At 39.1% G+C, this 18,701-nt stretch overlaps 1 protein-coding gene across 1 annotated transcript in view; it reads right to left on the bottom strand.

Moving 5' to 3' along the window:
* Positions 1 to 18,701, bottom strand: part of PXK (PX domain containing serine/threonine kinase like) — a 32,778-nt gene that overhangs the window by 11,932 nt on the left and 2,145 nt on the right. The window contains 11 exon segments of the mRNA XM_041462368.1: positions 668 to 746; positions 1,187 to 1,304; positions 2,588 to 2,749; positions 3,388 to 3,489; positions 3,650 to 3,754; positions 4,580 to 4,654; positions 5,484 to 5,557; positions 5,731 to 5,808; positions 7,698 to 7,884; positions 11,980 to 12,027; positions 12,690 to 12,740. Of these exon segments, the coding sequence (XP_041318302.1) occupies positions 668 to 746; positions 1,187 to 1,304; positions 2,588 to 2,749; positions 3,388 to 3,489; positions 3,650 to 3,754; positions 4,580 to 4,654; positions 5,484 to 5,557; positions 5,731 to 5,808; positions 7,698 to 7,884; positions 11,980 to 12,027; positions 12,690 to 12,740 (1,079 nt within the window).

Genomic DNA, 18,701 nt, shown 5'->3' on the forward strand with positions numbered 1-18,701 from the left:
TCCCTGGAATGCTGTGCCCTAACTGTGGGCAGGGTGGCACTGCAGACAGGTGTGGTCCCCACTCAGTGGCACACTGACAGTGCTCCCTTTCTGCATCCTGGCCTTGCCCCCCTGCCTGCCCTCAGCCCTTCACTGCATACTTGAAGGGCAGCCTGTAAGGAAGTTTATTCTGTCTACACTTCAGAGAATCCCTAAGCCAGCCCTGCAAAAAACCAAACAGAACTTCCATTCTACATTTCAGACCCAGAGCAGGTCTAAATGTCACTGCTGAGCAAAGCAAGAGATGTATTTCGCCAGTCCTAAGTGAACTGACAGCAGAACCTTCTGAAGCAGGTCTGAAGGGAACATGCAAAAAGACTCCTTATTCTAAATCCTTTAAATCAATCTGTACATGATCTCAATCATGCTTGCATTACTTTAGTGGCTGGATTATTTCAAACCATGCTAAATAAAGTGCATATGTAACAGCTCCAACACACTGAGAGACAAAGAAACATTAAACTCACATATTAACAAGGGATGGGTTCTATAAAGCCTATCAAGCTTCACCTGGGACACATCCTCAGAACTTGTTCCTTTCTAAAGAGGAACAAGAGCAGAAAGTTTCTTCCTCCTCAAATAATTAAAAACATTGCTATGAGTGTAAAACAAGTTGAACAGGACTTACGGCATCTGTAAGAGCCGGGAGACAGTTGGCATCCCATTCTTCAGAGCTTCACAAGTCAGAATGGACTCCAACACTGACACTACCAAAGAAATAATAAGAATGAACACATTTTTGCACAGCAGGATAGCCAATGATTTAGAATGAACGTTTGGCACTGCTGTGTGATGCTCCCCTAAGTATTGCATCAACCAAGCAGTGATGAAGCTCTGTGGCATGTGGTTTTTATTATAGCATTACTATTACACATAGAAGCTTTTCAAGAATGTTAGACATGAGGCAAGGGAATCCAGGCATCTCATTACTTGCTAAACACTGCTTCATCACTCAGCTAAAAAAGTTTTACTTGTGCACTACATATATTTGATGAAGAACACATTTTCTATTTGACCAAATTGCTCATTCTTTCTGGTCACAGGGTGCAAAGATCTAAGGCTGCTATTTCACAGCACTTCAGCTCAGGTAGAGTCCAAGAGTGTACCCAGGCAGCTGTGACTGAGATGTTCTGCACTGCATACTAACCAACAAACACTGATGGAGCAGGGGGGAAGCTCTCCACTGGAATCGTGTCTGGAGGTCTCCCATAGGTCATTTCATACAGTAAGTGTCCAAAGCAATGAACATCAACACCCTCTAAAGTCTGTGGGGGAACAACAAAATAAAACCACAACTTGTTAGTTTTTCACAACTGGTTAACCCAGTGATCTTGCATGTGAAGACAGAAAAGAGGAACCATTAAGGCAGTTGCTAACCACAACCATTTCCCTGCATAACTGTAGCTCAGATGAAATCTTCGTGCTGCAAGCTACAGCAGCCTCTGTTGTCTTTCTGCACAAGATGGTACAAATGGGAGAGCAGCGTAGTCATGTTCTGCAAAAATGTGTGAAGTAGTAAACTCTTCACAAAGCAGTTTAGAGATCTACACACCAACCGAAGTCCCAACCAAGGGCACTTTCCTAGCTAAGTCAAACAGCAAAGAATGAGATTCATAAAATGACCAGCCGTCACTTTACAGGGAAGTAGATAAAAATATGGGGAAAAAAAGCATGCCAAACAAAGCTAGGAGAGTCTCCTTTGCTCCTCCTTAGGTTTGTGCAAGCTGTACATACACGCTGAGCTCCCAGACAGCATATTTCCAAGATTTCTGAACAATGTTTAAGCAGAAGAGGCTCCTCTTACAGTAAGGCTTTGATGGCATTAACAGATTTGGACTAACCATGAACTTGTGATCATTTCTTCGACAACACAGTAGAACTTGTTTAGCAAGGTCAGCAAGCAGCTCTCTCGTGATGCTGCACAGAATTTATTACAATGAGAGCCTAAAGGCAGAGAATGATGTTGCTGCAACAGGGCAAATTTGTTTTCATATTTTTGCAGTAAGATAAATATTTTACTTTGCAAGCCTGCAGTCAAACAGACACCCCCCAAAAAATAAAAATAACCTCTGAATAGCTGGAATCTGCAAGCATCTCATCAATTTTCAGTCCTCACCAAAGACAAGGCTGATTACTGCTCCCAGCTAAGCACAAGTAAATAGCCATGCTCACTGTACAGACATACAAGTGAAACTGTAGCAGACAATATGCAAATTCCTGTGAAATACAGACCAGGGTGAAAAGAGATCTTAAAACAATTGCATTTTACCTCTATTTATGCTGGCACTGTTGTCATAAAAACACTCACCTGCACTCCCCCTCTACCTGCTTACCTTTGGCCCCAGCCTCACTCCAGTGTGCTGCAACAGAACTGCTGTGCAGCCAGACAGTGATTTGGAGAAAGCAGAAAAGCAATTTGATGGAGCAAAGCTCAGATTAAACAAAAGGGGCTTGAGAGAGGTTTGTTCATTCTAGTCAGTTCTCCACAAACAAAGGCTGAGAATAAGATTTGCGTAAGAGTCAGGTGAATTCCTTGTCTGAGCCTTACATTAATTTTCCGAAACTGGGAAAAGTATGATCGATAAAATGATGGGAGTCCCAACAAGGAATTTTCTAAATCCAGTAACTTGCAGGTATCCCCATCCAGCATCACATTGGCAGAGTGAAGATGGCCATAAGGAAATCCTTTCTCATGGAGGAATTTTAATACCTGAAAAAAAATCGAATAGAGAAGCACTATCACAAGATGGTCTGATGTTCTCAAGACTGTAAGATCATCAACTTAAATGCTCCAATACTAAAGCAGACACATAATAAATGAGGCCCCCATTTGGAATGCTCACTCAACTTGATCTTCTATCTACATCCTCTTTGGCTGACTATTCATTCCCATTTCACTGGTAGCACTTTTCACAAAACCAATATTTGATGCTGATCCTCAAAGCAGGTTTATGGACACCTCCCAAAGAGATCTGGAAACTAAAATTTAAAATTCTACTGAATATGATAGTTTGAGTAAAAAAAAAAATTAAAATACACTAACAACCATGAATTTATGGTACATGTTCTGCAGGCTATGAGTTACTTTCCCTTTTTACACAAGGAACAGACTATATTATCACCTCTCTCCCATTTAAACTCCACACATACCAACTGCATTTTTTTTGGGGGGGTCCTAAATGGTCTCACACAAATATATCTAAATTCAGCTCTATTTACATTTAGCTTTGAAGTCTCCTGCTGATATAAAGCTTGTGTACTCCAAAGTTTGCCCACTTTCTGTAGTTAGACCAGTCAGATTCCAAAATAATAAATCAAAAAAGCTGGTAAATAAAGAAAAAAAATTACCTCTAATATTTGCCTTCCATATGTTTTTATTTGCTGAAGTTCAAGACCTTGAATTTTTTTAGGATTGCAATACTTCTTCAGGAATGGGTCTTTTGGCTTTGCCTTTAAAAGAAACACACAAATCAAGTATCATGCCCAGAAAAGTCATTATTTGTCTTAGTTTGCTTAGCAATAGATGGCAAACACTTTTATAAAAAACATGTATGGAAACATTCCAGCATATGTTGTGCCATTTGACTTGGGGGTAGGGGGAAGATGTTACCTTATAAATAAGGTCCTTTAGTGTCCCTTTTTCACTGAATGGTCTAATAACCAGCGCTGAAGATTCGTTGGCAGTGGCAAAAGTGATTTTGTAAATATAGGGATGCTGCCAAAAGAAGAAACTGAAGGTAAATTTTAGATGATGAATTTTTTAAATCATTTGTGTTCAATTCACAAGTAAGAAAAGATCAGTCTGAATTGTATATTTAAAGTAGTACATTGGATTCTGTCAGTGGCATGGAATAACTCAAGTTATTCAGTCTTAACCTGGAGTAAATGCAAAGAAAACTTCACAAAGACATTACTCAATTAACATATAAATTAAAAACAAAAAAAAAAAAAATACTTCAGCCAGTCTTTCACATGCTTAACATCCTTAAAGAGAGACTCCAGAGACTCCTTTTGTAGTCAAATGCCAGTTTTTCAGGCAGAGATGTCTACTGGATTTATAATGTGGCATTTCACAGGAGCTTAAATTGCACACCCTCCACTGCAGCTCTACTAAGATGCTCCTGTCTTGAGTCCAAAGAACTAAAAAATAATGATACTCGTTCCACTGCCTCATCCACTGCTGCCTGAGAATATCCCAGCTCATGGATTAGCAATTACACCTAAGCAGCACTATCCTAACAGCCTGAAGGTGTTGAGGAGATTAAATAAAAGCTCATGATTTCACAGTACTGCACAAGAAGAAAAAAATCAAATCAACCACAACACTGAATCTCCTTTAATAATCCTGCAGGATTATTACTTGTGCTGAGAACATGTCACCTCATAGCATATGAGAAATGTAATTAAAAGGTCTGCAAACCTTTAATGAAAGCAACTCTAAAATTACAAACTATGCCAACTAGGCTACATGTGCTTTTCCAAGATCAGTCCTTGATACACACTTTCGTGCTAGCACAATTTAAAAATCTTCAGTACTCACAGAACAGGAAGAAAGAAGTCTCACAGCATACTGTAAGTCTCTGTCAGACAAGTATTTATCAGGGCCAAGATCAGCCTGGAAGTAAACAGGAAAAGAATGGCATCAGAATACATGCTGCATTCCATACAGAAAATGTGATCAGTGTTCTACCCTGGCAAATTAGGACACATGTTTGAAGGCATATTTTGAAGAGCAAGCAAGAAAATTACACACAGAAAATGAAACCTGAGGAGGCTGAATAAGGCCATACAAACATCCTGACCATAAATAAGTATTACTGCCTCTTTCCTCCCACAGACCTGACATGCATTACTACCACTGCATGAACTTTGCCAACCCTAAATTGGGGGACTGTGTACATTAGGAACTGATAAGGCACCTTCTTCCTCTGCAGCAAGAAAAACCTCCCTCCTCCCACAGGCTTCAGTGACCTCTGCTCTCCGTGAAGTCTCACAAACAGCTGTGCTCATACAGCCAACAGGGCAACACATTTCAGCACAGGAGCAAAAGCAACTTTCATTAAGGGAGCAATTCATGCCCCCCTCACCTATTAGTTTGTCAGTACAAGTAAAGATCTGAGTAGGAAAACCCATGACTTTAAAAAGGTTCATTATTTTCAGTGAGCACATTTATATTATGGTCAACAGCCACATCACTACAAGAAAAGAATCCTGAGGTGCAGGTTTGGGAACAAATGACCAGGCACAGAAACTTCCAAACTGGATTTGCCACCAGAGAAAAGAAATACAAGAAATTCCACACCACACATCTACCTAAGGGCTTCCAAAGCTCTCTCAGAGCCTGAGCTCTTCAAACTCTCCCCCCATCACTCACACATGGTAGTCAAAATAAAACTTTGAGTGAAATTGAGAAAGACTGAAGTATGAAATTAAAGCATAGATACCCAGCTTAACACTAGCCGCTCCTTTGGTTGATTCTTAATTTTCATTAAGAAATATTTCTTACGTATTCGCCAACCTACAGAAACAAGTAAAGAAAAAAGTCAGCAGGGGCTTTAATTAAACACTGCTAAATCACACAGCTTCCAGGCAGGACAAGGTCTGTAAGCAAAGACAGTACTGGAATCTTATCACAATTCTCATAGTTGAGGAAAAAATTGAGAAGTTTTCACGCACACATGTCCTTCTTACCTATATCTTTTAATGGTTCAACTACTTCCCACTTTGGCTCTGACCGGAAGAACATTGAAACATGCTGTAAGGCAATTTCTGGAAAGAAAAAAAAGGAGACAGAGGGAGAAAAAGAAGAAAAAAAATTTAAATGGTTTTAAGAAACTACATAATGTAATTATCCACATATGAGGTAAGGCCCAATGCCAGAAGGAAGCCTTCAGGTATTCAGACTAAAAGTCAGCAAAATCAATTCAAAAGGAAATCAGATAAAAACACAGTTAAAGGGCATTTGCATTTTTAACCTGGTAACTCAAATCCAGAGAGAAAACAGAGAAAGCACTTCTTGGAAAACTTAGCTTACCAATCTCCATTCTATCTGTACTGGATCTACATTTCCAAGTCTAAATCACAGCTCAGATTTCCCACACTAGGTGTACACAACATTAGGACATCAAATGTTTCTGCTGCATCTCTAAAAGTGCTTTTATCTCTTTGACATCCATCTATGTTGCTAATACTAAGTGTAGTTTATGTAAACTAACTAGTTCTGTTTCACTATAGGTTATTGTGCCCTTTTCTGTGCAGGCAGACGTATTTGGCCAGCTATCATGAGTCTCTATACATTTTGGGGGCCATGGGGGAGGACACCCATCTGGTTAGTGATTTCTCCCACAGCTGGGAACACAACTGGTTTATTCATGAAGTGACTTGAGGGGAAATCTCAATGAGAAGTGGGGGGGAGAAAGGGAATCATGCCAAGGGAATCATGGCATAGAAATACAGCAAAAAGGTAAGGATGCACTGATCTCTCTGCATTGTATCTTCTTTCTTTAGAAATATGCTAGAAAAAATGTGTAATAAGTATCATCTCTCTGCTCCAGTATTTAGGAAATGACAAACTGATGGTGTCTCTAAAGACCATGGGCAATGACATGTGTCACCAGCTTCTCAGCAACTTGCAGGAAAAACGATCTTGATGAAAGTGCTCAAAATTAACATAGAAATCACAACGCCTCCTTGAGAATTTAAACTGCTTGCTCAGCATTAGACAGACAAACTGCATCCTTAAAGAGTCACTAATAATTTACAACTCCTGCACAGCTTATCATATTGGGAAATGTTCTTTGCACTTTGAAGCTGAAGACACAAGAATGTTACATAAAGGGAGGAAAAAAAGACAAGTGAAAAGGAAGCAGTGAGTTCCTGCTTCAGTAGGCTCTGCTTCTAAGAAAACAAGCTTTGCATTTTGCAAAGAGTTGGTTTGCCTATGAACTAAATTTGTGGAGGGGGTTTCATCACTAAGAGGAAGTTTTTTCAGTCTGCAAGACAAATATTTATTGATATCTAATGGCTGAAGCAAGACAAATTCAAAGAATAAACAGTTAGTAATGAAGAAACTGATCACTGGATATCATTTTAAGGAATGCAGTGACCTTCCAGTATCTGTGGGAAGAGGGTATCTAGCTTAGTTTAGCCTTGAAAAAGTACTCAACCTAGCTCAAACAATTAGTTCTAAATTAGCTCACACCCTAAAGCAAGGGCAGGAGCTAGACAAGATAACCACAATTCTTGAAAGATTCAGTGTTCAGAAAATGGGCTGTTTTAACAGAACACTAAGCTAACAAACTTAACTCCACCTCAGACTCTGACAGGAAGATTATTTCCCAAGAGCAACTCTTTTCATTTATTACGAATTACAAAAGTAGATGTCACTCTCACCAACCCCCCTCCTCCAAGTTCTGCTTATACAGATCTTGACCCTCTTCACTCCTCTGTGAAATAATTCAAATATTTATATTTGACAAAACCAGCAGGATCCATGCACAGAGCTGGAGAAGCATTATCATAAATAATCACATGCACAGTAGGATAATTTTGAAGATTGTTCCCCCCATGCTTCAGTGCAGATCCTGGCCAGCATTCACAGAAGATACACAGCACATGCTGAAGTCAAAGTGAAGCACAGTTTTTTATTTTCTACTTACCAGTGTAATTTACAGAATAGCTGTTTGGGTCCAAGAATTTCTTTACCAGTTCACAGTTGGACAGTATGTGATGGGTAGTAATTACATCCAGGTAAGCCTGGAGTCCCTTCTGTCTCTCAGCGATGAATTCACGCTCCATATTTCCAATCAACTTTTTTGGAGGAAGAGGTAGACTTAGAGTTGAGATCTTAAAAAGAGAGGAAAAATTACTAACCTTGCTCGCAAAATGCCTCAAGGATATAAAACTAGTAACCCAGAAAGCAAAAGTTTCCCAGCAGCAAGCTAACAACTGGATAACTCTCTTTGTACTGTGTATGTACAAGCTTTTCTATTTTTCCTAAGCACCATTATCAGAGCCAGATGACAGCTCACATCCCACTGTGAAGAGATTAGTAAGTGGAACAACACTGAAAATACAAGGAGACAAATTTTTGCTGGTGAGTCATACATTTAAGATCACTACCCGAAACTTTGAGACACTAAATAGCTACAATTTTCAGACAGGTTCTTTCCATGATGTTCTTCTGCCAGAGCACAAAACAATTCACACCTGACCATTTTTTCTGGGTAAGATTAAATGCTTTCTTATTTCATCATGTGCAGATTAGTAATTTTCATCTGCCGCTATGTATTTGTAGGTAATGTTAAACCCTGTTAGTATTTTTAATATGTAATTTCAAATATGGTGCAGATTTCCATTTTATCTTCTGAATTTGTTCCTGTACATTTTTTAAACATCTATACATCTTTCAACCCAGAAATAGCTGCAATCTACCAGGGGATGTACACTAATTGTATTATACTGACACAAGAGATCCAAAACTTGAGGGAAAAAATCAGAGAAATCCTTCTAAACAGGACAACGAAAAAAATTCAAAGCTTTGTCTAAATCAGATCAAAGAGATCATCTTTAGTGTTTAGATCCAATTACGTCATGTGAATTGCCAGAACACATTTTTCCTGTCGTTAAAACATCGTTGTCCTGCAGATCAAAGCACCTGCCTTGGGTAAGCTGAATCTCCATGGGAGCTATCTTTAAGAATTACACGTTGCAGGAATCAATTACATCAGATGCCATAACCTCATTTCTAAAGCAAACAGTTCACCAGGGAGAAGACTGGGACTTTTGGTGTTGACTGGGTGAACAATTTTCATTTTAACTAGTGGAAAGAGTAACGGATTAGTTCAACACACTGGGGCAGAAGGAGCATTCCCCTTCCTTTCTACCTCCTTCATTTGAACACAGGAGTTGTCCTCTGCTAACTTTAGCACTTCTCCTTCTCGTTTCCTGACTTCAAATTATGGACTGAAAAAGAACCATAACTATGTCTGAATTACAGAAGCTATTAATAAAAACCAGCGAAAAAAACCAAAAGCAACCATGTATCACTTACGGCCAGTAATTCACCAAATTAGTTTTAGCACTAGAGGCAAACAGAACTCTCTTTTGGCAGACCACTCATTTTGATTAAAAACTGAGTTTCTAAACAGGAACTGAGTACTTACCAGAATACTCACATAAAAAGCATGTCAAATCATCACCTTTACCTTCTTGAGCTGACAGCTAGCTACCATCAGAGAGAAACTGACTCTAATTTACAGGGTTTCCAACCACTATTATTTGTTTTAAAACTTATAAATCAGATTTCTGCTATTTTTCAACAGAAAGTAACATCCAGGCCCAGGTTTTTGCAGCTATCTGCCAAAACACACAGCACAGCGCAGCAAGAACACCTCACTGAGGGCTTGACCTTGCAAAGACCTCACATGCTTTCAGACCCTGCTTCTCAGTGGCTCCAGCTCACCACTGGAGCCAGGATGGGCTTCGCCACTGAAGAACCTGGGAATTAACATTCTTATCTTCAAACCACAGCCTGCTCAGGAATGTCTGTTCAAAAGCTGCAATAAAATGCTTCACAAAAGCCAGATATCTTGCTGTGAATTCCAGTACTTCCAGTACCAGCACTTCACTTGACAAAACAGAAGAATGATCTCCACTGATCTCTGTCAAATAAGTAAAGAGGAAAAATGCAGAACTGACTGGAAGAAGCTTTTCAATCTGGTACAACTGAGAGTTCAGGGAACCTGTCTTGAAACTTTCTGATACAAATCAGGGTCAAATATATACACTTCAATTTTTTCCAAGGTAATTGGCAGGACTGCATTCCCTAGCCTAGACAATTTTTTAATTATCAATCCTTACTATAGGTAGCACTAGATTAAGAATAGAAAATTCGCATTCCAACTCAGCTGCAGCTGTGCTCAAATACATCCACACAAACACACAGAGAGGTCAAATATAATACAACAACTTGGAGAACTTGGGCTTTAAACCCAAAAGAAGCTCCAGCAGATCTTTAGCTCTGAAGGAAAAAGAATAGGGTTTGGAATCTTCTTATTTGTTTAGAGTTTTGTTTGTTTACTCTAATTTCAATATACACAAGATGAGAGCTTAAAGAGTTTTAAAACATGTCACAGGACCTGATTAGAGTTTTGGATGGAAATATCTGTGAAGTGTGGCGTTATCTTAATTGATGAGGAAAGTTCAGTTCCAGCATCACAAAGAGTAATTTATAAAAAAACTCTGAGACAGTGGGAGAAAAGAGCCACGGGAGGAGACCAACTGCTGAAGCACACGCCCTGCTAATTGAGCCACCCTCTCATATCCTCCCATTAAAGTTACAGGTACATTTTGATAAGTCTTTTTAATATTTTCCAGTCATCCAAGTCATCCAAGCAGCTGACATTTTTGTCCTGGATCTTAGTTTCTCTTGTTTCAAATCTCCCCTTTGTCCCACTCTGCAAAGTTGCTCTCAGATAATTTCCTGGACCCTACATTTTATAATTCACTTTTGTTTCAGATAAAAAGGCTTTTCCTTTCTAAACCCCATCATACATAACCTATTAACCTTCACTTAATAGATTTTCCACATAGACCTAACTTTGCAGTACCTGTCATTTCTGGATTTTAAGTCTTAAAGGTCCATTGCCTTCTCTGCTAAGGCTGCCTCATTTGAAAGGTAAATGAGAAGGCAACAAAGCCTTTTCATGCCTTAACACATTCTGTTCCCCCGTGGTTAAGAGCAGCTTGTTATAGGTGGCTGCAAAGTGAACTTTTTTTTCTTTTTATAGACTTTCACAAAATTTTTTCTCTGTGATCTCTATCAAAACTATGACCACAATGACCCCAAGGTACTCTGATGACTAGTACCAACTCAGCTCCTTGTGTTCCCATGGGTGTTTGTCTAATTTTAGATCTTGGATGTCTCTGGGGCAGGAGACACCTCTGTGTTGCATTTATTCAGCACATCACAGAGAAGGCTTCTAGGTCATGATAAAAGTTCTTACTTAAATGCTACTGCACATTTAACAGACTAATTCCACAAGGCAACCAAGCTGCATCTGTTGAATTATGACTGATTTGCCTCCATCCACCTGCAGCAGAGGAAGCAGTTACAGTGGGCTCTCAGAGCACACAAATCAACACTTGCAGGGTTTTGCTCCCCGAGGTTCATCAAGCAGATAGTTGATTTGATTTGGGGAGGGGGGAGGAAGTGGAAGCAATATTAAGCTCTTGAATTCATGAAACACTTAACAAGGGAAAATTTTTTAAGTCACAAAAATCTACCTCAAATCGTGTCGCTCACTTTTTATCCTGTTTGCCCAGTATGGAAATCTCAAGTAAGGAGTTTGTCTCCTGTAGATGTTAATCACTGCTGCTTCCCCCCTGTTCCCAAACACACTCACACTTCTGCTTTTTCCCACACAAACTAAAAAGAAATAATTGTCCTAAAAAGCAGGAGAAAACACACAGTAAGTCCAGTGTCTGACCAAGGAACACTCCTCAGTGACACAGAAAACCATCACATGAGAAGCAGCATCTGGTAGTGCTTTTAGACGAATATAAATAATGAGACACATAGCACTTCAATGCTGAATTTGTAAGGTTGGTATGTGCCTTGGCTTTCTCCAAATCAAAGGAGGAACAAATAAAAACACATAAAACCGGAACAAGTCACAGGACTGAAGGGAAAGATTCAGTATCTGCCAATTTCCTCCATTTCTATATAAATTGATCCTGTTGATGATGTTAAAATTCAAATTTTACAAGAGAAAACTTAAGGGTGAATAAGTACATATTCATGTTACATTTGAAGTCACAGTTTCTCTTTACAGCTGGGTGAATTCTTTTATTTTTTCACCACAATATACAAAAATATCACAATTCTGAACATATTTTTCTAATGACATTTTTTATTCATATATGAAGAGTGAAAATTACCTGCAGGCTGTTATTCAGCAAGTCAAAGTCGCTATATCGCCTCACAATCTGCAAAATCAAATACAAAGTTCAGGAAACAAATTACTTTTTCCATTAGCATTTTACTCCTCAAAATCCCACAAGAGAAAATTAATTCCCATTTACAATCATCTTCTTTTGCAATGTTTGTACAAATGACTAATTGCTGGATTTATGTCACATTGCCAGAGAGCGAAAAAAAGTTTTTAATCACAACTTGATCGGACAGAAAATGCATTTCTAAAAATTATCTTAAAACAGTACTTGTGAGCAAAGTTGTCTGCAAACAAGGCATTTTTGCCACATTAGATGTAACAACTTTTCACATTCATCTTCATTACTACTTCTTGGTTTTATTGGTCTGGTATAAGCAGAGCTGTGATTTTAGCACTGAGAAATGCAAACTGGAATTTGAGATTTTAAAATTATGGTTGTACCAACACACAGCAGAAACACATAACAGGAATTTCTCCTGGAATATTCAGAATAGCAGCAGACAACATGCCTTCTGTAGCTGGCAGCAACACTGTTTTTCTCTTAGTTTTGACCAAAAGAATTCAAGCACTTCATGTTCTCAATTCCAAATCAACATTTCTCTTTCCAGCTCAAATTTTAAAAGCTAAGAATAGGCAATTTTCAAACTTTTCCTTAAAAAGAATCCTGGTTATTTGAACTACAGTTTAAGAAATTACCTGCCAACTGTTTTCTGTAGAAACTCCTCTCTGGACACGGATTATGTATTCCTAATAAAAGGAAAAAATCATTAGAAATGAGAACTAATGAGCTCAAGGAAGTTACTAGGCACTTCTTCAAATAAGACAACCAACATTCGATTGCAGAAAATTCAGATCCAGCACCTTGGGGAAGCCAGAGCTGGGTTTGCTCAGACCATCCCTCACAATCGCTCTGCTTTCCCAGCGTAGGAGACAGGGAGAGCTCCAGGAGCTTGCACACCTGTGGAGCACTCGAGTGGTTTAATTCAGTTACAGAAAAGACAGCAAAAGCATACTCAGCACACATCTCTACCCACAACAGCTGAAGAATCATCTCTCTCCTCACCCCCAATATCTAACAAGTACCCCCAGGAATTATTGCCACCACCATAACGAAGCAAAATGCCAGTAAATACCCACAGCAAAAGTGTCTGTTTTCAGAAAGTCAGCCTGACATGGTCCCTTCATATTCTTTCCTCTTACCCATTTGAAACCATAATTATGGTATCTTCCCACAACACAAGAAGCCCAAATCCTCATAATTACTAACAGACATCTACAGAGCTGATAACATTTAACCAGTGCAATTATCTTTGGAAACTGTGTGACAGAAAAAAAATTAATGGGACACCTGGAAACCCATATTCACCACTAACGTGGTTTTTCTTGTTTTGTGACCATTGCTGCATTTTGGGAAGAGGCTACTTCACACACAGACAAAAAATTGCAGCAACTGCTTATTCATCAAGTCTCAAAGGAACATTGGCTGCTTCTCTGAAAAACCACACCAGTGATGATTCACCACGTGCAGTCATTCATCTTTTCTAGCATTTTGGAAGAAGCTGAGTTATTGCTCAACCCCTTGTAGCACTTGCTCTTTATCCAGTGATTGTCATTTTCTATTGAGCACCAAGAAAATGCTCCAAGACAGGCAGAACACAAATTCATTAAACAACCATCAAAGCATCTTATTGCACACAACCACACTGGTCAACAAAGCTCTTCTGGAGACCCTTGTGATAAACAACTTGGGACACAGAGCTCATTCTCAAAGTAAGATTATATTAAAAAAAAAAAAAAACCAAACCAAAAAAAAACAAACCCAAAAACATATTTGGGCCACAACTATTTTTCCCCACATTTACTTGAGCATTTTTCCCATCCCATCCATATCTGCTTTTGTGGCCTAATGCACTAATCAGGTCCCTTTTTTATGTCACAGGGTTTGCAACTGGAAAGAGAAGAGCAAACACTCTCCAGGTGTGGCCTTCAGTTCTGTCTGTAAGGAAGAGCTAAGTCCCCACCACACACTATCCATGAGCACTGACCATAATGAATTATTGTCCAACTCAGCACTACCCTGTCAATACAACTAATGAAACAGCCTAAATGGTCTTCTGAGTTGGTTGAGGGGCTTTTTCCCCAAAGCTGGTAACGAGATTGAAAGTCAAAGAACAGCAGTAGTAGAAAGGCCAGGATAAGAAATAGAATCCCATTCCCAGTATCTGCCATGGCTACACATAATCAGCAGAGCACAGAGCTGAGTTCCAGTGAGAAGTTGATACTTCCTATTGCCTCTGTGAGGGAGCAAGCTTGTCGTGGGATTATAATTAGCACCACTGATATATGCTTCCCATAGGGCCAGAGAAGAGCTTTCAACTCTTCAAGTCCAAAAGTACAAAAGCCTTTATTTCTCTGCCAAATTCTGGTTTAGTTAGGAAAAAAACGCCATGAATTACAACAATCTTCTTCTGAGACTACCTGATAGTGGGACTGAGACTGTGCCCATAGGAAATAAACGAAAGCATAAGGAAAACAGAGGCACACTCAGGATCATTTCTGTTTAGCAGCATCATCAAACATAGGAAAACAGGGTGGAAATGCCTTCAGAAAAAGTAATTACCAGAGTTCACTCCTGCAAACAGTTTTAGGCATCAACAACTGGGCTCAGGGAGGTCTGTGTTAGCTACACTCCTATAAAAAATTCCCATGGCATCTTTCACTCCTACATGAATAGCTCAGAATTTTTCCTATGACTCAGTTTACCAAATAACTTCAAAGGAGCCCTAACAGCTGCTGGTTGGGAAAGAAAGGTCTCAGCTTGCAGCAGAGACACAACCTCCTGCTCTGCTTTGCCCACGGACAGGAAGGTCACTGTCAGCAGGAGCCTCCAACAGGACAGGCCACAAAACCATTCCTAAAACTTCCCTGGCTCCCTCCACACAGGTAAGGTTTGTACATCCAGTGCTCTTCCTATCAGTACTGCCAAACCACTTCATGACACAACCTTGATATTCCTGCAGCAGCTCAAAATACATTTTCAAAGATGCCAAGCCAAGCAGTTTTACCTATGGGATCATTTCCTGGCTGCTCCAATTAGTCAAAAAAGGCTGAAATGGGTGCTGGGAGGAGGAGGTCAGGAGAAGGGAAAGATGCATGACCCCAGTTGCACTGTCATTTCCTAAAACCTTCTTCCTAGTACTACGGAGCTCTGGATAGAGTTTCTGAAAGGGAGTATTTTCCAAATAACCACATGGATCAGTGAGAACCACACTGCATTTCTCCAACCCTTTGCTGATAACAGTTTCACACTCACTGCGTGGGCTTAATGTTATCCTGAACTTACCCATTTTCAGGCAGAGCCAAGATTTAGGTGGTTTGGTATTTTTTTTCCCCAAAATTCATCAAGATTAGTCCCTGGTGTTCCAGCACATTAAAACATTATCATCAGCAACTCAGAGCTGCTCAGCAAAAATTTTAACATTCCTGGGTGAAAATTGCACAGCAAAGCACTCCAAATGTTTAACAATTGCTCTTATCACCATTCCTAGTTTTTGAAACAGGAAGCAAACAGGAAAGAAGGCTTTTGCAGAGACAAAATAGGAAAAAAAAAAAGTGGTGAGTTAAGAGATTCTTATAATAAAACGTACAGTCTCAACAATATTGGGAAATACAGTCTGTTTCCCCAAGCAAATAGTCTCTAAATCTCCAGCTCAGGATAGTCAGTCTCTTTTTCCACAGATTTCTGCTTTACATCGGTTTAATCCAACAGGCTTGAAAAGCCAACCATTATAAAGATCCAGGTCACCTTCAGGTCACATCACCTAAAAGTTTGAAAGGGCTTTATTTTATAAGCATTAAAGAGAGGAAAGCCTAATTAAGCATGAATACAATCCCTGCTTAAGTAGGCTGGATTGGAACAATTTCTAGTAAGAAGCTCTTTTAAATGTTTATTTAGAAAATCTCCCATGTGAAAAGTAGCAACAACATCAGGAGAGCTGCTCAGCCTCAGAGGCCTCTCTGTTCCAGCCTTTATTTGCTATTGCTCAGCTGCCATAAAGCCCATCTGAGGTAGGAGCAGCAGCAGTGGTTGGCGTTTCCTCACTCTCTAAACAATGCAGGTGTGTGTGCCTGCGCTGCACCACTCACACACTGCATCCTTCTGTAGTAATGAGTCAGCCATTCAGTAAGTGAAAGCTATGAAGTAGGACAACTGCGGGGAAAAAATAGGACACACATTTACATGTAATGACGCTTGGTGAACACGAAAAGCTTTGGAGAGAGATGAGAAATCACAGGTTTTCAGTGCTCTGCATCAGTGTGACCTTCACCAGAAAGGCAAATTACTCACTGTTTTTCAGGAAATACTCAGTAGCCAACAAAAATATTCTAATTAGGGTTTACTAAAGTACAATATGGAAACTAATATTTTGACTGCAATCTTCACAGGACCTACAAATGCAATACTCATTTAGTAAGATCACCAGTGGAAACCATAAGTTTGGAATATTTAAAATTAAGTGTGATGAAAGAGCCATCTTTTGTGAGGCTGGAGCAGATGTGCAAAATCTTTTACAAGCTTTTAAACTAAACTCTACAGTCCTACAAATATGTGGCTCCATTTTTCTATTTGGAACAATAAAAGAAAAATATAAATGCTTTTTCAATGTTTTTTTAATCTAACAGCAATGAGTGTCAACATTCATCATTACTTAAGGAAAACTAAAAACTCTGAAAGATTGTTAGGAGAGGGATTTATTTCAGCTGTTCATTTCCAAATGCCTTTAAGGCAACAATGTACTGTATCAAAGCTGGCTGTTTCACTACTTCAATTTCAAAATATGAAACACACGAAAAAGGAAAATTACTTCAGAAAATAATTGAGAAATGTTACGAAGAACATGTACAATTCACCAGTAGCTTTACTGCTGAACAGACTTGCAGGTACAGTTCTTAATAAGGGAAATGTCTAGATTATCATGGAAGAAAATAGCATCCTATTTTAAGCCTTAGAAAGAAACCGCTATTACATGGTGAACACACAGATGAAATATTGCAATATGAGGCAAGTTTAACAGCCAAAATTTATTAAAGCTTTAGTGCTGAAATTGCCTCTGTTGTCAGAACACAACATTTGGCATCAAGATGAGACACTTGCAAATGGCAAGTATCCATTTAGTATATTGGATGTAATCCTGCTGCTATTGAAGTCAAGGAACGCAACAGCAACAAAACTTCATTTTCTACAAAAGGCTTGGTACCCAGACTATAAAGGCACTGACTCATGGCCATGGAAAGGCGCCCAACACACCCCTGGAAGTTACACAGTTATTCTCCCTGACGCAGCGCTAGTGGCCGAAGCTAAAGAAGGAGACAAAATGAAGCTGACTGGGCTTGTTCTTCCAATTTCAAACCTATCAGGTGAGATGCCATTGGAAGGCACCTGCAATATGTATTTTTTGGACTTTCAAAATGAAAAGGACTCCATGAACATCAGTCTATAGAATTAATTGTATTTAAGTGCACATTCCAACAAAACTCAGGCTGCCTCAGACTTCCACATTTAAGCAGGAAAACAACTTTTGCAAACACAGAAAGGCATCGTTTTCCTCTTCCAATTATGACTGGAAATAAATACACAGAAAGAAAACCTCAGTGAACAATTTCTTTGTTGCAATGCAAAAACATAGAGATTTTGTTCCAGCTCAGATGTACTAAGTCCAGTAAGAACTTCTGAGCTCTTCTGACTTGAATGAAGCATGCTGAGCCTGCGAGCCTATCAGATAATTTGGCAGTTGGCTCCCTAACAATCTAAAAACCCATTTATGGGGGGCTGACATACTCTTACTAAGCAAAAAGTGCAAATCCTCAAAAGTCCATTTTCAATAGTAGCTTAATCCTTTCTTAGGTTTCTAGAGAATTCGGTAAGAACACAGTAGTCTCAGGTTTTGTTTTCAGTTTTGGTTTTTTCAGTTTCACCTTCAGCCTCAGGAAACAGAAACTCAGCCTCTGCCAAGTACAGCCCTTGATTCAATGCTATGAAGTTTACACTTACCCAGTCTGTTGTACTAAATTTAAATTAACAGAAACTGCTTAGAACAATACACAAGCAAACTATTCATTAGACACAAGCTTTGGTCTTCTATGTGATATTTCACCATGTCTACAGAGCTTTTCCTGAAATTCTTCACCTTTTCCTTAGCTGTTTTTTCAGAAGACTGGCTATTTTCAGCACTAACAGAAGGTTTACATAACTACTAGTTCAGTTGCCACGTTAAAGTTGCACCTAAGCTCAGCCTAAGCCATCTTCATATGAGTGCTTTTAGAAGCTATGATCTACAGAAAAAAAAATACAAACCCAAGTTTAAAACAACTCTTGCAACACTAAACAACATTATAAAATCTTAATATATACTGCTGACAAAAGAATTTTAAAAAATTTCATGGCTGCCTTTGCTTTAGAACAGGCCTAGTTCTCCAAATATTCGTTTGGGATAAAGGATTTTATAGATCTACATCTTTTGAAGATACCACTTTGAGGTGGAATGAAGAACAAAACTGAAAAGCATTCATTTAATGACAATCTACTTTCTTCTAACTATAATTTAACAAAGTAAAATACAGTTTTCAAGCCCCACAGAAACCCTTCAACCCTTATTTCTTAGAAGGACATCATTTACACACCTCTTCAGAAACAAGGATTTATTCCTA

The sequence above is a fragment of the Pyrgilauda ruficollis genome, unplaced genomic scaffold (genome assembly GCF_017590135.1).
Source record: "Pyrgilauda ruficollis isolate IOZ18807 unplaced genomic scaffold, ASM1759013v1 scaffold10, whole genome shotgun sequence".
NCBI lineage: Eukaryota > Metazoa > Chordata > Aves > Passeriformes > Passeridae > Pyrgilauda > Pyrgilauda ruficollis.